Raw genomic sequence first — 23,908 nt, forward strand, 5'->3', positions numbered from 1 at the left:
TTCCCTACTCCGTTGGGGAAACTAGTATCATAAATTTGGTGTGTCCTTCTAGTCCATGTTTTTAATATCCATAAATCATATGTTATATTTTGTGTTTTTAGAAACATTTACATGAATAGTTCTCAGTCCTTGTTTTTTTTTAAATTTATGTATAGAGATGTAGTTCACTTATTTTAATTGCTGTATAGTAGTCCCATTATATGAACAACCCACATTTCTCCTCTTAATTTGAGTGGCTATCATAAGTACTGTTCACCAGTATTTCTAGCTCAACATTTTTCTGGCACAAAGAGTGGGTTTATATGTCTTGGGCTCCTTTGAGCTGTATCAACACTGCACACTGAGTTGCCCTCCTATATTATATCCTCCTTACTCTACTTGGGCTCTAATACCCTGTGTTATGCTTCTGTCTTCCCTGAATGCTCTCCTCATCCCTCTTTTGCTCTGACACTCCATGCAATGCTGCCTTCCTATACAGACAGTCTTACCTCACTAGGTCTCGTGTATCCCATGCTGGTCCATCTTACCCCTCACTCACCAGTATGAATGCTCTCATTTATTTAGGTCTTCTAATTTTTTTCAGCAATGTTTTTAGTTTTTAGTGAATAAGTCTTACCTATCTTTTGTCATATTTATCCCTATTATTTTGTATTTTTTGATGCTTATTTTAAATGGTATTGCTGGGGCTTCCCTGGTGGCCCAGTGGTTAAGACTGTACCCTTCCAATGCAGGGGGCATGTGTTTGAATTCTGTTCAGGGAACTAAAATCCCACATGCTGCAGCGGTGCAGCCAAAAAAATAAAAAATAAAAAAGTAAATGCTATTGCTTTTTAAATTTCAATTTTCAGTCATTAATTACTAGTATACTATTAAATTTGTATATTTATCTTGTATTCTGCAACCTTACTAAATCACTTACTAATTCTAGTAGCATTTTTGTGTATTCCATTGGATTTTCTATGTAGCTGATTATCTTGTCTACAAATAAAGACAGGTATATTTCTTTCTTTCCAATTGGGATGCTTTCTTTTTGGTTTGTTTTTCTTGTTTTATTGAACTGGCTAGAGCCTCCAGTACAATGTTGAATAGAAGTAGTGAGAGTAGATATCTTTGCCCTGTTCCTGATCTTAGGGGGAAAGCATTTAACCATTAAGTCATATATGTTAGATATAGTCTTTTTGTACATGCCATTTAGAAGGCTGAAGAAGTTCCCTTCTATTTCTAGTTGTTGAAAGTTTCTATCAGGAATGAATATTGTTTTTGTCAAATGCTTTTTCTATGTCAGTGAGATGATCATATGTTTTTTTAAAATTTCTTTTTTAGTTTATTAATATGATAAATTGTATTGAATGTTAAACCAAACTTGCATTCATGGAATAAATCCCACTTGGTCATGGTAAATTATCCTTTTTATTATGATGTGGTATTTGATTTGCTAAAATTTTGTTGAGGAGTTTTGTATCTATGTTCATGAGAAATGCTTGTCTGTAGTTTTCTTTTTTGTAATATCTTTGTTTGTTTTTGGTATCAGATTAATGCTGGCCTCGTGAATAACTTGGAAAGTTTTCCCTCTTTGGTTTTCCAGAAGAATTTGTGTAGTGTTGGCAATTACCTTCCTTAAATATTTGGTAGAATCTAACAGTGAAACCACTTGGCCCAGGAGATTTGTTTGTTTTTGGTGAGAAAGTTGTTAACTAAAAATTTAATTTTAAAAGTAAATACACGGCTGTTTGCATTTTGTGTTTCTTGAGTAAATTTTGCTTATTTGTATCTTTCAAATAATTTGTCTGTGTCATCCAAGTTTTTGAATTCCTTAACAAAAGTTATTCATGATATTCCTGTATTATTTTAACAGTGTAGGATCTATAGTGATACTTTCTCTTTCATTGCTTATGTTGATAATTTGTCTTTTCTCTCTTTGTTTCTGTCTCTGTCTCTCTGATTATTTTGGCTAGAGGTTTGTCAATTTTATTATTTTTTTGAAAATAGTAATTTAGGTTTTACTGAGTTTTTTTCCTTGTTTTTCTATTTTACTGATTTTCGCTGGTATCTTTAGTATTTCCTTTCTCCTGCTTACTTGGGGTTTAATTTGCTCTTACAAATTGAAGTATAGTTGATTTACAATGTTGTGTTAGTTTCAAGTGTACATCAAAGTGATTCAGTTTTATATATATATATATATATATATCTCATAATATATATCTCATATTTTCTTTATCCATTCATCTCTTGATGGACACTTGGGTTGCTTCCATGTCTTGGCTATTGTAAATAATTTGCTCTTTTTTAAGCTTTATTAGGTGGAGGCCTAGGGCATTGATTTTGGTTCTGTTTTCTAATGTAGTCATATAAAGCTGTACATTTCTCTCTAAGCAGTGCTTTGACGGCATCTTACATGTTTTCTGATGTTGTGGGGATTTTTTACATTTATTTCAAATATTTTCTAATTTCTTTTGTAATTTTTAGAATTTATTTCACCAACTTATTTAGAAGTTCATTGGTTAATTTCTAAATATTAGGGGATTTTCCAGATTTATCAAAATTGATTTGTAATTTCACTTCATTGTGTTCATAAATGTAAAACGTATGATTGCAACCTTTTATATATTTTGAGACTTGTTTTACGCCCCAGCATATGATCTGTTTTGGTGAAAATTACATACACACTTCAAAATAATATATATTGTTATTGAGGAGAGCATTCTTTAACTGTCATTTAGATATACTTGGTGTTGTGCAGGTTTTCTCTATCCTTATGATTTTGTATTATTTATTGACAGGAGTGTTGAAGTTGCCTATTATAACTGGCTTTGCATATGTCTTCTTTCTGTTCTTTCAGTTTTTGCTATGTGTATTTTGAAGCTCTCTTACTGGATGCATATACATTAAGCATTGCTGTATCTTCTTGATGAAAGGACCCATTTGTTATTATGGAAGGTTCTTCTTTATCCCTAGTAATATTCTTTTTTTCTGAAATATGTGTTGTTTGGTATTAATGCAGCCAGCCACTGCTGCTTTCTTTTTAATTTTTACATTGTCTGTTTTTAATATCCTTTTTTCTAAAATATTCTTAACAGCTTCATTGAGATACAGTTTACCTACTTTTCACTTCATTCATTTAATGTATACAATTCAGTGGCTTTTAGTGTAGTCAGAGTTGTGTGACCATCACCACAATCAATTGTAGAATGTTTTTATTCTTCACAGAAGAAACTCTGAGCCCCCTGGCCATCAGCACACAGTTTTCTCCTGTCCCCTGCCCGCCTTGTCAGCTACTGGGAACTACTGATTTATTTTCTGTTTCTTCAGATTTGCCTATTCTGGACATTTCATATAAATGGAATCATATAATAATCGTTCTTTGTGATTGGCTTCTTTCATTTAACATGATGTTTCCAAGGTTAATCCATGTTGTACCATATATCAGTACTTCATTTCTTTTTTAAATTAATTAATTAATTAGTTTTGGGCTGCGTTGGGTGTTCATTGCTGCACACAGGCTTTCTCTAGTTGTGGCGAGCGGGACCTACTCTTCGTTGTGGTGTGCGGGCTTCTCGTTGCGATGGCTTCTCTGGTTGCGGAGCACGGGCTCTAGGCATGTGGGCTTCAATAGTTGTGGCACGTGGGCTCTAGAGTACAGAATAGTTGTGGCGCACAGGCTTAGTTGCTCTGCGGCATGTGGGATCTTCCCAGACCAGGGCTCAAACCCGTGTTCCCTGCACTGGCAGGCGGATTCTTAACCGCTGCACCACCAGGGAAGTCCCATCTCTTTAATTGCTTAATATTCCACTGTATGGATTTACCACATTTTATTTATCCATTCATTACTTGATGAGCATTTGGGTTGTTTACAATTTTGGGATTTTACAAATAATGCTGCTATGCATTTTTGTTTACAGGTTGTTGTATGGACATATGTTTTCATTTTTCTTGGCTATATACACCTAGGAATGAAATTTTGCTGGATCATGGTAACTCTGTTTAACCATTTGAGGAACTGCCAGGCTGTCTTCCAAAGCAGCTGTGCCATTTTACCTTCCCCCAGCAGCATATGAGGATTCAATTTTCTGTACATCCTAGCTAATACTTATTACTGTCTGTCTTTTGATTATGGCCATCTTGGTGGGTGTGAAATGCTATCTCGTTGTTCACCTTCATTTTGAAATATATTTTTGATGGGCATATAATTCTAGGTTTATAGATTCATTAGTTCTTAAGATATCATTTTTTTGTCTTCTGGCTTATGTAGTTTCTGAGGGAGAAGTATATGAACAGCCTTAACTTTTTTGTCACTCTACATAATGTGTCTTTTCTCCAGCTGTTTAAAACTTTTGTCTGTATAATTTGTTCTCAGCAATTTGATTTTGGTATGCTTTGGTGTAAATATGTTTGTATGCATGAATGTGTGTGTATATTTATACTGCTTGTGGTTTGTTTAGTTGCTTGTTTTTTTTGAAATTTTCATAAAATCTGGAAGATGTTCAGATATTATTTTCCCAAACATTTTTTTTTGTCCTTTTTCCATCCTCATTCTGAGACTTCAGTTATATCTATGTTGGACAACTTCACATAATCCCACAGGTGACTTGAGGATCTTCTTTTTCTCCAGTCTTTTTTCTCTGTGCTTTATATGGGATAGATTGTATTGCTGTGTTCTTTCTTTTTCATTGTCTAATCTTTTAATCTCATCCAGTGAAATTTTCATTTCAAATGATATATTTTTCATCGTTAGGAGTTCCATTTAGTTTTTTATGTTTAATTTCTTTTGTTATTTTTGCATCTTTTAAAAATACCTGTAACAGAGCTCTAATTTCTGTTTTTATGTACTTCTTTGCTAGTTCTGTCACTTCTGGTATTTTGGATTTCTCTGAAGATTATTTTGTTTTTCCTAGTTACAGGTCATTTTTTTGGTTCTTATCATGTCTTATAAGTTTTGATTGGATAATTGTCATTATATTATGTTGTTGAGTGTCTGGATTTTGGGGAGCTTTTTTTTCTTAGGGGGTGTTGGTCTTTGTTTTGGCAAATAGTTTTGTTGTTTTCAGATCCACTTGATCCCCATCCCATCAGACCCCATTTTTAAGCTTTGGTAGGCCCTCCTTCATTCCAGGGGTTGCTGGGAGTAGTATTCATCTACTTTGAAAAACTCAGAAATCCCCAGGGACTCTTCACTTTGGCTGTTCAGAGTTCAGATGTTTCTCTGTCTTGTCTGAGCTCCTTGAAGTGTTAATCTTACATCTTGCTGCTGTCTGTCTGTCTCTCCTTCCTTGCCTTCTCTCCCTCCCTTCTCTTCCTTCTCTTCCTTCCCTCCCTTCTTTATGCCTGTTCATGCAGAATTTCACTTTTCCTATGCCTGGCCTAGTACTTAGCAAAGACTCAAGGGAACCCTTATGTAAATTTCTGCATCTTTTTTCTGCATTGCTTCCTTTTTTTTTTTTTTTTTTTTGGAATTCTGCTGCACAACCTTAAGGTGCACAAGCTTTCCTGAACTCCTGTCTCTGATGCTAACTCTGCTAAGTTGTTGGGCTCTGTTTGGGTTTTCTCTGACTGTGTCCATGATCTAGAAATCACATTCAGTCAGATAACCCAGATAACTATTTTTTATTTTACTTATTTATTTCTTGGCTGCGTTGGGTCTTTGTTGCTGTGCCTGGGCTTTTTCTAGTTGTGGCGAGTGGGGGCTATTCAACGTTGCGGTGCACGGGCTTCTCATTGCAGTGGCTTCTCTTGTTGCGGAGCACGGGCTCTAGACGCATGGGCTTCAGTATTTGTGGCACATGGGCTCAGTAGTTGTGGCTCATGGGCTCTAGAGTGCCGACTCAGTAGTTGTGGAGCACGGGCTTTGTTGCTCAGAGGCATGTGGGATCTTCCCGGACCAGGGCTTGAGCCCATGTCCCCTGCATTGGCAGGTGGATTCTTAACCACTGTGCCACCAGGGAAGCCCCCCAGATAACTATTAAATTCACCTTATTTGTTTCCCTTTTTTCAGAGATCACAGTTCTGTGTTACTTGATGTTCACTATGTGAAAGCAGTTGTTTTATGTATTTTAGCCAGTATTTTACTTCTTAGGAGTGAGAGTTCATGTCTGTTCTTTGTTATTCCTTAATGGCTGGAAGCCTAGTTATTTTTTTTAAAGCTATAAATACTCATTATACTACTAGGTTTTATGTTCCCTGAGGAAAGATATCTGACCATCTTTCTATCTCTAGCACATAGAAGGGATTAAATATTTCTTAATGATGCTCTTTAATTAGGAAAGACACTAATATTTTCTGTGCAGAAAGCTTTAGTTTTATATTCTTATCATACTCTGAATTTTAAAAAATTTCTCATGGGTAGTTGTAATCCACTTTGAAAGATTACTTATTAGAATTTTAAAAACCATCATTGTGAACGAGTTCCATACCATGACAAAAAAGTTCCAAAATTTAATTTGCCTAGAATCAACATTCCTCTTCTCAGGATAGCATTCAACCATGTCTAAGTTATTCTGATCTTAAGTTATCCAATTTTTAGGATTATTTAGACGTCTTTTCCTACCTTATTTAAAAAAATTTCTTGCTTTTATTTCATTTACGTTCTTTCTGCTCACATCTCTATTAGGGAGCCTGCATGCGGTGGGGGGACGGGGAGAGCTAGCACATTTGGCTTTTGATCAGTTTTAATGTTTAGAGGTTGTCAAAAGTAATGTCAAAATCCTGTTTTAGATTTCCATGGCCCCTGGAAATAGAATTCTTTTCTTTTGGTGTCTGCTATAGAGGTGTTTAATTGGCTGTCATTCTTTAACCTGTCACTGATATTGAAGTTCACTAGAAATTTGAATGAATCTTATTGATCTGTTATAGTTGGAGTATGAGTGTGTTAGGGAAAGGACAATGGGGAAATAAAGTAACATTCTTTATTGCCAGAAATCACTGGGTTTTGTACTAATTAGCCTTGAAAAATGTGGAGTTATTTGACAGACCAGATGTTTTCACTGTGCAGCCATGTGTCTCATCAGTGAATGTGCCTTGTGTCTGCAGGCAACATTGTTAGATTTTTCTCATTCTATAAACAATGTTCCAAAATATAACTAAACCCTAAAGTGTGTTTATCTTTTTGGCTTAATTTCTAGGTTTATATCCATTCTAAAGTTTCTCTCTAGAGGAAATGCATTTTATTGCACATAGCTCTTCGTACCTAATTGTAGTATAAACACCATTCTGTTTATACTAAACCATGTGAATTGTATTGTTTGTGAGTCTGTAAAATTTTAATAAAAGCAACCATTTCAGATTAAACTATATTTGTAATTTTATTTCTTAATTTAGGGGAAATAAATCTTTCTTCCCTTCATTTATTTGGACTAAGATTTTGATTTTTGGAACACAGGAGGGAAAAACATAAGCAAAGAAAACAAGTAAATCCAACCTCTAATCTTTAGTGTTTGTGGTATTACGTGCATTGGAGTAAGAAGAGTTTAAGTATCTCCCATGGAATTCATTCTTAAAACCTGAAATAGAACTATAACTCTTTTACTTACAGGATCAAAACTGAGTTTTTCCTATACTAAATATGGGAAATGTAGAAATTAGGAAATTAAAAACATGAAGAAGAAAACTATTACCCATAATGTTTCTATCCAAACGAAAGAAAAATCATGGTTAACATTTTTGTATATATTTTCTTAGTCATTTTCTGTATACTTATATTTGTGTGTGTGCTTGTATTTAGTACTGTGTAGCTCATACATACGTACATATTCATAATTTACACATGTATAATATTTGTAATTTTGAAAAACATTATGGTCATACTTGTAAGTTCAATTTTTTTGAAATAATTTTCACTCAACAATATTGTAAACACTTCGCTGTTTTATTATTCTTTGCATATACATATATACTACATGGATATATCATAATGCGCTTAACCAATTCCTTGTTAATAGACTTCTAGATTAGTTTTTTACTTGTTAATATAAATAACTACAGTTCAAGAGGCTTATACATATTTTTGTACATGTAATTTTTTTGTGGGGGAGAATGCAACTGTTTGGAATACTTGTTTGGTGAAATTTTTCATCAAAACCGTGTATCATTAATATAAATATGTTTACCAGCAGGCTGTGAATTCTCATTTATTAAAACCCCTGATAATAATATCCATTATTTTTAAAGAAATCGTTGGCAGTTTGAGTGACAAAATTATATTTTTTATTTTCATTTCTTCACATCAGTTCAACTTTTTCTTTTTTTTCCGTGTTTGCCTTTTTGGGGGCTCTTTTGTGGCTTTTCTTTGTTCATTGCTTAAAAAAAAATCCCTCAAGTTTATATGTTGCAACTAATCTTTGCCAGGTTGTTGTTTCCTCTTTATTCTTACTCTCTTTTTATGTATATTTTTTTTGTTTTTACCTGTTCAGCTGTATCAATCTTAGTTTTATTTGTTCTCTTACGCTTATGGAAGCTTTCCTACCTATCAGATAAATATTGTACCTATTATTATTATGAAATGTCCTTCTGTGTTTCCAGCAATATTTGTTGTCTTAAAATCTAACGTGTCTGGGCTTCCCTGGTGGCTCAGTGGTTGAGAGTCCACCTGCCGATGCAGGGGACACGGGTTCGTGACCCGGTCCGGGAGGATCCCACATGCCGCGGAGCGGCTAGGCCCATGAGCCATGGCCGCTGAGCCTGCGTGTCCGGAGCCTGTGCTCCGCAACAGGAGAGGCCACAGCAGTGAGAGGCCCGTGTACCGCAAAAAAAAAAAAAAAAAAAAAAAAAAAATCTAATGTGTCTGATATTAATATAGCCATTCAAGCACTTTTATGGTTACTTTTAGGGTATATCTTATTCTAGCTTTTACTTCAGTCTGTTTGTATCTGTGACTCTAAAGTGGGTTTCTTGTAAGCAACATATACTTGGATCATGCTTTTTTTTTTTTTGTGGTACGCAGGCCTCTCACTGTTATGGCCTCTCCCGTTGCAGAGCACAGGCTCCGGACGCGCAGGCTCAGTGGCCATGGCTCACAGGCCTAGACGCTCCGCAGCATGTGGGATCTTCCCATTCCCAGACTGGGGCACGAACCTGCGTCCCCTGCATCGGCAGGCGGACTCTCAACCACTGCACCACCAGGGAAGCCCTGGATCATGCTTTTTATTATTTACTTATTTTTTTGAAGATGTTGGGGATAGGAGTTTATTAATTAATTTATTTTTGCTCTGTTGGGTCTTCGTTTCTGTGCGAGGGCTTTCTCTAGTTGTGGCAAGCAGGGGCCACGCTTTATCGCGGTGCGCAGGCCTCTCACTATCGTGGCCTCTCTTGTTGCGGAGCACAGGCTCCAGACGCGCAGGCTCAGTAGTTGTGGCTCATGGGCCTAGTTGCTTCGTGGCATGTGGGATCCTCCCATACCAGGGTTTGAACCCGTGTCCCCTGCATTAGCAGGCAGATTCTCAACCACTGCGCCACCAGGGAAGCCCTATTTTTTTTTTTTTTTTTTTGCAATACGCGGGCCTCTCACTGTTGTGGCCTCTCCCATTGCGGAGCACAGGCTCCGGGTGTGCAGGCTCAGCGGCCATGGCTCACGGGCCCAGCCACTCTGCGGCATGTGTGATCTTCCCGGACCGGGGCACGAACCCGCGTCCCCTGCATCGGCAGGCGGACTCTTCAACCACTGCGCCACCAGGGAAGCCCGAAGCCCTATTTTTTATTTTATTTTAGCCACACTGTGTGGCATGCGGGATCTTAGTTCCCCGACCAGGGTTTGAACCCATGCCCCCCTGCGGTGGAAGCATGGAGCCTTAACTGCTGGAACGCCAGGGAAGTCCCTGGATCATGCTTTTTAAATCCTGTCTGACAGTGTCTGCCTTTTGAACATGTTTTTTTAATTTTTTTATTTTTTTGCGGTATGCGGCCTCTCACTGTTGTGGCCTCTTCCGTTGCGGAGCACAGGCTCCGGACGCACAGGCCCAGCGGCCATGGCTCACGGGCCCAGCCGCTCCGCGGCACGTGGGATCTTCCCGGACTGGGGCATGAACCCGTGTCCCCTGCATCGGCCGGCGGACTCAACCACTGCACCACCAGGGAAGCCCCAGTGTCTGCCTTTTGATTTGCGTGCTTATTAGTCCATTTGCATTTAATGTAATTATTAATATGGTTGGGTTTTGCTCTTTACTTTTTTTGTTTTTCATTCCTATTTATCTTTTACTCCTTTTTTGTATTAAATATTATGTAGTATACTATTTTAATTCTTCCGTAAACCTTTTAATGTTGTATTTTTTGAGGTTTTTTTTTTTAGAGGTTACTCTGTGGATTGTAATCTTCTTCTTCATTTGTCACAGTCTACTTTAGGTCATTGCTCATGTAGTTTTGATATAATATATAGAAGTAGTTTTGCTTCAACTTAGCTCCATTTCTTCCCTCTTCTTTTGTGCTATTATTGTCATTTATATTATATCTATATATTTTATAAACCCAGCAATACAGTGTTATAATCATTGCTTTAAAAACTATTGTCTTTTACTGATGGTAAAAGAAGAAAAGAGAAAAAACCCCACATTTATTCAGTCTTTTATATTTAGCATATATTTACTCTTTCCTATGTTCTTCATTTTTTTCCCTGTGAATTCAAGTTACTATCTGCTATCATTTCCTTTCTGGCTTTCTTTAGTATTTCTTGTAAGGCAGATCTGCTAGCAAGGAATTCTCTTAGTCTTTGTTTATCTGGGAATATAATTCATTTTCATTTTTAAAGGCTAGTCATCAGCTAATGGTTGGTCCTGGGTGCTCAAAGAAACTTGGGCTGAGAAAGGTGTCTACCCTTTGTTAGTGGACTTGTATGTGGGTTAGGGAGTGCATTCAAAATTCAGGCAAGTTTTCAAGTCTGCTGAGCTTTTATATTTTGCCAAGCCTTCTCCTATGTGCAGGCCTGCAGTCTCCTAGTCAGCCAAGGATGTGTGGAGTGCCTAGGCCCTTTTAGGTGTCCCCTGCATTTGTGCACAGCTTCTCAGTCAGCTAGGGATATTCAGAGAGCTATCAGGTTATTCTATGGGTCTCTTATTTCCAGGACTTCCCTGTTAAGTTTTTGGTTAGTCCTCCAGTCTGTTCTTTGTTCTAACCTAGATGAACTTCAGGCCAGTAGAGCTGGAGGTTCCCCCCAGTCTCTTCCTTTTTTAAAATGAGTTTGCTACTTTTCCTAACAACACCACTCCATATAGGATTTTCACCCTCTGCTCCAAATCATGTCAGCCCCTAACTGAAGAGAAGCTGCTGATTTTCCTGACAAGCCATAACCAGTGATGGGGTGAGGGGAGGTGGAGAGGGTGATGGAGGTAGCCCCAGGCAAGAATACCACAAAGTCCCTCTCTATTTAGCAGTTTTCTTAAATAAACCCTTCTCAATTTGTTGTTCTCCTCTGCAGAGTCCTTTCCAATTTCCGGAGTCTTGAAATGGTTTGTTTGGGACAGTTTTGTCTAGTTTATATTTGCTTTTTGGGTAGAGGATTTGCTAAGCTCTTCTGTGTGCCATAGTTGGAAGTCTATCCTTGGGTACTTTATTTTATAGGATGATTTTTGTGGCATTGGTATGATCATTTTATATTTCCCTTTATTTATTTTTTCCTAGCAATGGCCTTTATTCTTTATGTAATGAGTTTCATTGGTGGATTTTCAAAGTTTTCTGTATTCTTGGGAAAAATCTTTTTTTGATTATAATTTATTAAGTCCTGTAATATATATATTGATTTTTAATAATTTGACATTAATTTTTCCATTCATGTTTTTATTGAAACTTAATCCTGGATTTGTCTTAATGTACAGTGAAAACTAATTCAGGCTAGAAATTTTGCCTGAGGAATATATCTGTGGCCCTAAAGAAGACTGAGTTGAGCTAAAGGTGATGCAATTTCTTTTACAGGCATTATCCTGCACTGAAAACTCTGGAACATCTAGAGCATACCTATCTGCCTCAAGTAAGCCATTATCGATTCTGCAAGGTGATGGTGGACAATATCCCCAAGCTTCGAGAAGAAATTAAGGATGTTTCTATGTCTGATCTCAAAGACTTTCTGGAGAGTATCCGCAAACATTCAGACAAAATTGGAGAGACTGCCATGAAGCAAGTAGGTCTTGGGTTTATGATAGGTTGGCCAATGACTTTGCAAGTATTCTGTTAAACACAGATTTCTTTTTGCTAAATGTCTTAATTGTTTCTTGTCATTTTAGGGAAGTCCTTCATCTTTATGGGAACACATGATTTTAAAATATCTTATTTTCTTAGCAGAGCAATGAATTATTTACTAGTGTATTTTGCTCTGTGAATATTCAATACATACTGATTGATTGTGATGGTTTATATTGGTGCTTTGAAGAGGCTTTTCTGTTTTTTGAATACTTTTCTTGACTTTGGGTATGATTTGAAGCCCAAGATTTTTTTTTCCCCCCAAGATTTTTAAAAGATCTCTTTCTAGTTAATGAGCTAAATTGTGCTGCAGGTACCTTTGGTTGATTATTTACTATGTAAGCAAGATGTCATGTTATATATGAATATTTCTATAATTGTTATTTCTGATATCAATGGGTATCAATGAAAAAAGGCCTTTTGGGAAAATGCTGGGAATTATGATCACAGAAAGGAATTTGTGTATAGCTTATAAATTAATGTGTTGAAAGTGTTTTGATTTTTTTTCTTTCAATATCTTCATCTCTAAGTTATGGAAGCCACAAGGAACGTCCAGAAGTACTTTGTCGTTATGAATAAAAAACAGTAATAATTTGCAGTATTACTGGCTCTTTTGAAATTTAAGTCACACTGCTTTTATTAAAATTTCTCAGTGTACCTTATGATGTAACCTATAACAATAAGTAGAAGATCCAGCTGTTTATGGAAAGTGTTTTTTGGTTCTATAAACAACTGTGTTCTTGAATAAGTCATTTGTAGTTCTTAATTCTGTGAGGAATGAGGGAGTAGGTCATATTTTGGGTCATATTTTTGGTCTCAGCTAGCCTTGGTAATCTTTTAGATATGTCTTTGATTCTGCAAAAGAGATCTGCCTCTTTGGAAATCCCTTTCCTAAGGGAATACACATATTCTTTTCCCAATTCTTCTTTTAATTTCCTTATTATTATACTTTATGAAGTGGAAAGCTTAAAACTAGTTGATGATAAACCCTGATGGAAATAATCATATCATGTCATTTTTTTTTAGTGGTGAAGAAACAAAATTAATCATTGAAAATATACTTTTGCCTTGCTGTGTATATTTTGAGTACAGGAATGAAGGTATCTTGTAAGACAAGTCTTTATTGTGGTTGACAAATTTTTACTAATTTTTCAAAATAGACAAGAGTATAGTACAAAGTTGCTTTTCCTAGGCCTTTGCTTGAGAAATTACTTCCTTTTTGGTGAAAGAGAGGATTCCATGAAAAATATTATTATTTCATTTAATGTGAGATATCTGGTCTCTCCCCTATTTATCTGAAGAAATTAAGGCCTAGGCCAGGGAAGGGATTTGCTCAAGTTCAGACAGCTTGTAAAGGTCAGATTCTGGAGTAGAATTCAGATTAGATTGAGATGAATTTGTCTGCTATGGCACTCAAAATGTGTAAACTGTTAGCTGTTGGCTGTATTTTTGTCATTTAAAGAAATGGTGAAGAAACCTTTCGTGAATTCAGGACTTTTTAATTAACTGATAACCCTTTATTCCTCCTATAGCATTTTTCATCTCAAGTATAGCTCTTATTGCTTGTATTACTATCCTATGCTATGGTATATATAAGATCATTGAATAAAGGTATCTTACACATTTAAAAATCTTATGTAGTACCTAAAAAGTAAGGAAAGTAGGAGGGAGAGAAACTACCATATACTTTGTACGTAGTAGGTGTTCAGTAAATATTTGTTTGAATTCATGGATGTTAGAAAAGAGGGAGAGGATCTGGTTTATTTCTCACTTATGTCAAGCCCAAAATGATGTTTCTGATTTGTGATGGTTTTCTTTGCAATGGTGATTTAAGGAAAGTTTCCATTATATGGCTCTGTCATTTTTAATATGGTTTTGAAGATTGCTGCAAAAGGGGAAAGACCAAAGAGTATTGCATGTGGTAGCGCTTTTAAGGGCTAGGCATGGATGTGACACATCATCACTTCTCTGATTTCACTGGCCAGAACTTAGTAACATGGCCATAGCAACCTGTAAGGAATGCTGGGGAATATAATCTCACTCTGTCTAAGAGAAGAACACAGTCTTGGTGCATAGTAGCTAGTCTCTGGCACAGTCTACCCTTTTGGTCATCAAATACCTCTTCACTCCTTTTTTTTTTTTTAAATAAATAAATAAATAAATAAATTTATTTATTTATTTATTTATTTATTTATTTATTTATGGCTGTGTTGGGTCTTCGTTGCTGCGCATGAGCTTTCTCTAGTTGTGGCAAGTGGGGGCTACTCTTCGTTGCGGTGCGTGGGCTTCTCGTTGTGGTGGCCTCTCTTGTTGTAGAGCACGGGCTCTAGGTGCACAGGCTCAGTAGTTGTGGCTCGTAGGCTCAGTAGTTGTGGCACACGGGCTTAGTTGCTCCGCTGCATGTGGGATCTTCCCGGACCAGGGCTCGAACCTGTGTCCCCTGCAGTGGCAGGGGGATTCTTAACCACTGCGCCATCAGGGAATTCCATATCTGTTCACTCTTCCTCTCATCCATAGAACATACTTGTCCCTTCCCTAAGGAATACAACCCAATATCCCATCTAGTTACTACATCCATCTCAAAGTATGATATCTTCCAGGGATGCTCAGTACTGTCCATCAGATCCAGATGTGGCTCTTCAGTGGGCTGATGACCAGGAACTAAGATAGATTATCTGCACCTGTGGCCCTCCTACCCTCAGTATACCATGGAGAAGCTAAAACAGAATAGCTACAACAACAACTTCCATTTAGAAAAGGGAAGAACAGGAGATGTACAGTATTACCTGCTTCATAGCAAATCATGTAATCCTTTTGGGCCATCATTGGGAAATCTTTCTGCCTTAGTAGTAGGGGAATTTCCTTGTTTAGATGTTGATTCTGTGGAAAGAACTCCTTTGCCCATTGTTCTCCTGGGCTCTTGGCTGCATCTTAGTTTTTCTTTCCCTATTTTTTTCTGTGTACATTTCTGAAGTGTGTGCTGGGGAATATACCTTCATTTGAAGATTTTTCTCTCTCTCTCTGTAGATATACACATACATCTACATCTACACTTATATATCTCTATCTTTCAGTGCTTACTTTCTGCTTCTACAAGTTTAGGAGCCCAAGGGTTGTTTTAAGGTTCTGAACAAAGTTTTATTTAGTCCAGATTTGTGGGGTTTTGGCATTATAGTTAACTCAAAACTTAGTACACCTCTGATCTGTCTCTTTCCAATAAGTTCTATTTAGATACCATACCCACTGTTCTTTTCTAAATATAATTTTCAGGAATGATTTTTTTTCTTTTTCCCTGTTTGGGGAGGTAGTAGAGTTGGGGGAGCATAACCCTTGCCTCATGTCTCTTTCTTACTTAGGCCCTACTTGGAGGCTATATGAAATAACGGGTAAGAAAACCATACCTGAATCTAATTTTTGCCTCCGGATTAAGTCACTTTGTTCAAGGAGGTCTTCTTTGGACTTAATTGCTCAAAATTTACCATCTTTTTCTTTTACTATTTGGGATCTGTGTGTATTCAGCTTTCTAACCCTCTGAGGCCCAAGTTTCTGGACTTGTGCTATTCCCTGTAATTTCAGTTTTCAAGGTAGGAAATTCTGTGCTCATCGTTTTTGTGTAAAACCTTGCTAAAAGCAGAAAGCAAATGCCAATATACACTATAACTCTCTCTACATTCACATATAGAGCTACAGACCCAATAGACATGCGGTGTGCCTTTTCATTTATTACAGGTTCCAGTTTTGCCAGTTGTTTTGCCACAATATCACAGGGCTTTTCAGGCCTTTGACTTGCTAAATATATATTCTTGTGGCCTACTGCCTGACCTCTAAACTGATGTCATTTATTTTAGGTTTTTTTGTTATGGCAACACCATTCTTCCAATGCCAGTGCCTGTTTCTTTAAATAACGATGCCTGTTGTAATAGCTAAGCTCTAAAATCTCACTGTAGAAATTTTATTTTTCACTCATGTGACATCCAAAATGGATGTTCCTGGTTGGGTAGCTCTTCTTTAAGTGACTGTGAAGGGATCCAGGACTCTTCCAACTTGTGGCTCTATCACTTCAACATGTGGCTTTCAATGTTAACAGCAGTAGAGAAAAAAGTAAATAATGCCTGGAGATTTTTTTTTTTAATTGACCAGGCTTGTAAGTGATACATGTGACTGCTGCCAACATTACATCAGCAGAAGCTCATACACTGCAAGCGAGGATTAGAAATACAGTCTATCTGTGTGACCAGGAGAAAGAGGAAATACGTTTGGTGAATACCTAGCTAGTCTGCTACAACCTGCTATTAAAGAGCTTAGAAAAATACATATTTCCGTGTCTCTTGTCTGTTTTTCTTCACAATTTCATCTCTTTGACATTTCTCCCCCATATGTTTGCCTCCTAATTTACTAATCCAGTTTTTAGCATTGTCTATGCCACTATTCAGAATTTTATCATCATCATCAGTTTTAGTTCAGCAACTGCAGTTTTGGCCTTAAAAATGTGTTCTTTTCCTTAAAAAAAATTCTAAGTGGCCTTTAGAATCATACAAGAAAACAGATTTGAAAGTATCACTTAATATTGATAGTTGGTCTGGGAGCTTCTGGAAATTATGTAAATGATTGTGCTTTTTCTTGGTGGACATCTCCCGTTTTCTTCTTCCACTTACCCTATCTTGAGTTGCTGCATTGACCCATGGGTGGGGCTTTGTCCTTAGTACAATGAAATGATGGAGGCAGTTGGTAGATTGGCTTCTCTTTGGGATATACCAGTTAAACTACCAGAAGGACTCCACCCTAATTAGGGTTTAATGAGCAAATTTGGCTCCAAACTTTTACCTGAGATTATAATCTCAAACCATTTGTTGTCCAATTTTATCAAGAGATATGATGCAAAAAATACTGTTTGAGGATGATGCAAAAATACTCTTTGAGGATGACCTGAAGGATATGTAGTTTATACATTTCTCTGTATCCCAACTATTATATTGTCTCTGGATAAAGCTTTACCTGTAGGAAGCTTTTTGCTTTGATTACATGTGGTAGGCAGAATTCTAAGATGGTCCCCAGGGTTCCTGCCCCCTGGTCTGTGCATCCTGTAAAATCCTCTCCCTTGAGTGTGTGAACCTAATATGTAAGGTGAGAACCTTTAAGAGAGGGTCTAGAGGTCAGATATAAAGTTAGAGAGATTAAAAACTGCAGCAGATGCTTTACTATTGGTCTTGAAGAAGCAGAATGCCATGTTTTGGAGGGGGCCACGCGGCAGGGAACTGTAGGCAGCCTTGAGTTGCTGAGAGCTATCCCCAGCCGACAGTCAGAAAGAAAATGGGGACCTGAGTCCTACAACCACAAGGAATTGGATTCTGCCAACAATATGAGTGAACTTAGAAGACTGTGAGCTCCAGATGAAACCACAGACCTGACTGATATCATGATTTCAGCCTGGCGAGACCCTGAGCAGAAGGCCCAGCAAAAACATGTTGAACTCCTGACCCATGGAAACTTAGATAATAATTGTATGTAGTTTCAAGTCACTAAGTTTATAGTAGTATGTTACGCAGCAGTAGAAAACTAATACACTCTGTTATTTTGGTCTTGAATAGAATTACTTTTTACTAAACTGTACATTTTTATTTTAATTTTGCCTTGGGTCTAGGAAACAATGGTATAGTCAGTCTGGTTTAAAAGGTGTCAAGCTAGAAGTTTCTGAGTCTTTCACTTGTCTTCCAATATACAATACCTGGGAAGCTGCAGAAAAGTAAGAAAACTGTATAAGTATGAAAACTAGGATAGAAGTTCGATCATATAGCAGAATCTGAGGAGGAATTTAAAAATTGTCCATTCTACTGTGTATTACCATATCGAATTTTAAGTCAAGCGGTCTTATTTTACAAAAAAAGTTTCATGTTCCTGTATATATCTTTTTAACATGGTATTGTAATGAAAGCATTTAATGGACCCACCTATAAGTCTGCCATGGGAAGTAGAGCCATAGTTAAAGCAAGTAGAAAACCCCTCCCTTTTATCCTATCCCATTTTATGTGTTGATATTCTTACAGTGTGTTTCCAAAATACTATGTATATCTTATTTTGGAATAATCAACTTAGCTTGAACTGTTTTATAAAAAATGTCTAAAGTAGTTCTTCCTTAATTGTCTGCTGTTTTTTAGTTCTTCTTTTGAAATTGATTTCTGTAATTCACTTGTTATGGAATTGATTTGTGCAGGAGGGAAGTTCTGTATTTGTTATTTTGGTTAGTTTGCCTTAGGCTTTGTGGGACTAAATAACATTTGTAAGGTAAACATTCTTGGCTAGGTTGATTTCTATGTGGGGCCCTTTAACAAAGGGAAGGATTTACTTACTTTTAAAATTCTAACTTGGCTTTGCCAAATTATATAGGTTATATGACTGATGCTTAGAAAAGGAACTGGTTGCTTATAAAAGAAATGGAAGGCTCCCCAGGCATTCTTCCTTTAGTAACTAGTTTTAAAGAAACTGCTCCTTGGGTGAGATTAACTGTCACCATGGTTCTTTCAGCCCTTGACTTTCTTTGATTAAGTTTTGACTAGAGCAAAATGTGCTGTTTTATTTATTGTGTAGAACATCTTTGACTTAGATCAGACATAGTACTACCAACTGAGTTCACATAGGCCATGCAATGACTGCCAAGTAAAAGCAGTATTGCTGTTGAAATCTCTTTTGTGCTGGATGCTATGCAAAACTTCCACAGAGTATGGCCTTTGGAGTCAAAGAAGTTGGTGCTCACTTGGTTTGGTGTTCCTGGATTTACTTTTTATTTTCTTCTTGATTTTGGTATTTTTGTGTTTGTACTAATTCTTGCTCCTTATTCTTTGATGATATGGATGGCCTGCGGGTAAGGTGGGGGAATGTGAGAGCTGTGTTATATGGGATTTTTGAAGTAGGCAACAATCAGAGTAGCTTATGATAGATAGTACAATTTTAGAATCTGAGCTTATGATAGATAGTACAATTTTAGAATCTGAAGAGGATAGTAGGGATTTAGTTTACTGTTCAGTAGTATGATAGTTAACAGAATAGACTTTGGAGTTTGGGTTAGACTCCTAGATTTGTCATTTGCTAGCTGTATGACAGTGGGCAAGTTACTGAACATCACATTCAGTCTTCACAACTGTACAGTTGGAATTTTTAATCTTCTTTGAAAAGATGTGGATAGGGAAATCAAGTAATTAGCTTAGTCCCAGGCTTATAATACATGTTAAATTAAAAGAAAGAAAAAAAAAGAACCATCCTAGATGAATGGTGAACGTAAATAGATTCTAAGAGTATGGAGAAGGAGAAGATTAAAATTAGCATTAAACTTGATGATTGAGCTACTTTTAGTTTTATTCCTAAAATTCAATTTTCTGTGACAATTTTCAGCCTTGAATTAGATCTCATTTTTCATCATTTTTTTCTCCTTACCATAAAAATTATTTCTATTGTATACACTTCTAAAATATTTTGAACCTGAGTTCAGTTAAAAAGATGACAATTAAATTTAAAAGATCAATGACCCTTGATTCATGTTGAGTGAAAGAAGAAAGAGAATTTATTCCTTAAATCTAATTTGATGGCAATATTAAAGTTTGCTTTTGAGTTTTCTTCAGGATAAAAGGAAACTATATGGTGTGTGTATGTATAATAAACATATTATTTATTTGCTTTGGCTAAGCAAAGCATATCACCTTATCAGGAGAAATTTTCTTGTTATTAAATTTTAAGAGAAAATTGTCATATGGGTTCTCAATATAATTTGTGAACATGGATTTTTAGTGTGCTCCTCCTAAAATAGACCATTACTTTAGAGGAACAGCAGCTATTGCAATACTTACACCATCTCTCACAAATATATTACATATATGCATATATATATATATATGTTTCAGTTATTTTAAGATTAAATTCTTTTGAGAATATTCCTTTTACTGAGCCTTGGCTTGTACTAGAAAGCAGTAATACTTAATTTAAAACAATATGGTATCATAAGAATAAACTGCTGAGTAGAACAGAATACAAGTACAGAAATTGACCCAAATGTATAGCATAAGAATTTAATAAGCGATAAAGGTAGTGTTATACAAGAGGCATAGACACACACAAATTAGTATTATGCCATATAGGTATAAAGTAACTTTTCCTCAGTAAACCTTATAGGCAGAAATGTCAGAACAGTGCATGAGAATACCATCTTCCTGTCATTTTGTGGAGGGACCTGATCCGTTCAACTTTGCTGTGTAAACAGTGGGACATGCCTCAGGAGAAGGGCAATAACATCTAGTCTATATGTACTAGGTGGATCCTTGCTGGTCAGAGAAATGACTTGGCTAGGGGAATTCTATCAATGCCTCTTAGATTAGCTAAAGAGACTTAGTATTCTTCAGATGAGCTGACTCAGTCTACTGAACCAGTTCATTGCTAAGCTTTGAGAACGGGGAAGGTAGAGAGCCACTAGGGCCCTCCAAGGTAGCATCTCATGGCACTAGGGAGCGCTGTTAGCATGACTGCTGCTTTACTTATCTGTCTTCCCAACCAGTTTATGGTCTCTGTAAGGACAGAGGTATGTTTTTTCCCTTTATATCTTCAGCATCTTGCTAGCATAGTGCTTGGTCATAGTAGATAGTAATAAATCAATTAATTACTCTTAATTGTGTATTTAATTAAATTTAATGTACCTACACCTTAACATTTTTCAGGAAGAGCCATCCTTTTTTTTAATATTCTAAGGTATATCCTCTTATTCCAATTATATTCTTAAGTATATGAAAACATTAAAATTGCACTTTGAATGGATTTTGAAACTATCTGAAAATATTGTGGAGGTACTAAGAAGTGATCAAATTAACTTCTTGTTAAAGATAGTGGGTCGAACACATATATTTCTATCTTCCACCCCTCCAAACTCATAAAAACAACAGCTAAGGGAATTTTTTTAAAAAAACACGAGCTCCCAAACATAAAGACTATAGGAGAGCAGGTGATAGCAACATTTTTTGGAAATTGGAAAGTAAAAAGATCTGTGATAATTGTCCTAACATATCCAAGAAAACTCAGTCCTAAACCAGTAGTAGAAGAAAATGAGAACAACCCAATTTTTAGTGTTTTGCACAACTCCTATGTTTAAGAAATTGCTGGCATCAGGGAAAGGGGGTAAAATTGATGGCCAAACAGAAAGATTGGTTGAATGTCTATTTCAGAACCAGTTAGACATCTGGATTCCTTCCCCAGCTTTTTCCTATCAGTTAACTACCTGATAGCTGAAGATCAGAGAACAATAGACACAAACTGAAAACAGTGAAAGTTTATATACTAAATACTGAGATTTATCCTAAATCTCACAGCCCTCTTTTCTGATTTGGTTCCCAGAACCAGGCTGATACCCTTCAGGTGTGAGATTGGAAGATAATCTGAATACTCTGAATAATATGATTAGCCCAAGAGAAGTATCTTAAAGATATGTCCACTGAGTAGTCCCCAGTAAAAAGGGCAAGTCAGATCACTTTGAAGGCCACAGTAGACTAGACTGATGTACATTCAGTCAGCTTTTTAGTCTCCCAATTTAAAATTTGAGCAGATGGCTAAGGATCACCAGATATTTGAGAAAAGATTCTAACATGAAAGTAGAGTCAGAACAAACACATACAAAGAAGCAACTTGGAGAAGATAGGGACTATGCAAGAAGAGGAAAACCTAAAAGGCAAAAAAACCCCAAACTATCGTCAGTAGCATTAGAAAGATAATAGGAAATAAATTACATGTAAAAAGCAAGATCAGAATGCTGCATAAAAGGAGAAGTGCAGAGAACAAAAAGAATGTTTAGAAATTAAAAATATGATAGCAGAAAACACTTAAAGGAGGGTTTGGAAAATAAAGTTAAAAATATATTCCAGAGAGAAGAGTAAAAAGAAAAAGAGATAGAACATGGGACATAGAAAAGATATAAGAATATTAAGGGGAAGTCTAGGCGATCCAGCATTTGAATACTAAGCATTCTAGAAAAATAAAGCAAAAATGAAGGGAAGGAATTCATCACAGAAATAATACGGGAAAATTTCCCAAAATTCTAAGACATGAACATGCAGATTAAAGGACCCACCAAGTATCCAACAAAAGGGATGAAAAGAGACTTATATCAAGGCATATTGTGAATTTTCAGAAGCCAGAGGACAAAGTGAAAATCCTAAATGTCTTTAGAGGTTAAAAACAGTATCTTAAATGGCTTGGCTATGTATTGCATTTATACAGTTATAATAATTAAATGCTAAAAGTTAATATAGGTAATTAATCCATTGGTTTATCTCTGTTGTAGAGGGATACGTGAATGGACACTGCACAGATATTTGGTGCTGGTGTGTTAAGAATGTGAAAGAGGGCTTCCCTGGTGGCACAGTAGTTGAGAGTCCGCCTGCCGATGCAGGGGATGCGGGTTCGTGCCCCGGTCAGGGAAGATCCCACATGCCGCGGAGTGGCTAGGCCCGTGAGCCATGGCCGCTGAGCTTGCGTGTCCGGAGCCTGTGCTCCGCAGTGGGAGAGGCCACAACAGTGAGAGGCCTGCGTACCGCAAAAAAAAAAAAAAAAAAAAAAAAAAAGGAATGTGAAAGAGACTTTAAAACCCCATCTTCCATGGTGGAAAGTCAATAGATAATGCTTAGAACTAAAAAACCCCACAGTAACCAAAAGGCAGAAACAATCCTAGTGTCCATTGATGGATGGATAAACAAAATGTGGTATATACATATAATGGAATATTTTTTAGCCTTAAAAAAGGAAATTTGGACACATGCTACAACATGGATGAACCTTGAAGACATTATGCTAAGTGAAATAAGCGAGGCATGAAAGGACAAATATTGTATAGTTCCACTTATCTGAGGTTCTGAAGTAGTCAAATTCATAAAGACAGAAGGTAGAATGATGGTTTCCAGGGGCTAGCGGTAAAAGGGATGAGGAGTTAATGTTTAATGGGTACAGAGTTTCCGTTGGGGAAGATGAAGAAATTCTGGAGATGGGTGGTGGTGATGGTTGTACAACAAGGTGAATGTACCTAATGCCACAGAACTGTACAGTTAAAAATGGTTAAAATGGAAAATTTTATGTCATAAATTTTACCACAATTAAAAAAACCTAAAGAAATAAGCAGTAGCACACATAAGCATGGTATGTAGAGATAAAGATGTAAGCATCAAAAGAGTGGTTGCTTCTGGGGAGCAGGATTTGGGGAGAAAGAGGAGAGGAGGAAACGGTTGTTTCTCATAGTAAACTCTTTATGTATAACTTAACTATGCATAGTTTTGCTTGTATAACTTAGGGAAGACACATTGAACACACAAAAAAAGAAAAGAAACTTAAGTCAGATTAGGTGTATGTGTATAACATGGGATTTGTTGGTGGACCGGATATGAGGTAGTAAATGTTCCAACTCTCAGGGTACAGAGGAAGCGTTCCCTTATTTAAGGGACTGTTTATACCTATCTATGGCATTATTGATTTTCTTTTCTGTTTTATGTGGGTAATTGAGGAGTCTCCAGTCTTCAGATTCATAGCTGTAACAAGGTGGGAAAGGAATTATGTGTTAGTTGTAACTTAAACTGAGGTCCATTCAAATCTCTGTTGTATTGTGTGCCTTATTAAAGAAGTGAACAGATAAATTTGATTTAATAGGCAACAAAGCAAATTAAAAAAAATAATATAAAAATCTTGAAAGTGATGATAAAGGTTGCAAATTTGTGATAACCAGAATGTTCTCTTTCCC

At 36.5% G+C, this 23,908-nt stretch overlaps 1 protein-coding gene across 1 annotated transcript in view; it reads left to right on the forward strand.

Annotated features, from left to right (window-relative positions):
• The window catches only part of EXOC6B (exocyst complex component 6B), a 688,324-nt gene that overhangs the window by 85,552 nt on the left and 578,864 nt on the right, over positions 1-23,908 (forward strand). The window contains exon 6 of the mRNA XM_007453376.1: positions 11,890-12,094. Within this exon, the coding sequence (XP_007453438.1) occupies positions 11,890-12,094 (205 nt within the window). The remainder of the gene's footprint in view (positions 1-11,889; positions 12,095-23,908) is intronic.

This window comes from Lipotes vexillifer, unplaced genomic scaffold (genome assembly GCF_000442215.2).
Source record: "Lipotes vexillifer unplaced genomic scaffold, Lipotes_vexillifer_v1.1 scaffold253, whole genome shotgun sequence".
Classification (NCBI taxonomy): domain Eukaryota; kingdom Metazoa; phylum Chordata; class Mammalia; order Artiodactyla; family Lipotidae; genus Lipotes; species Lipotes vexillifer.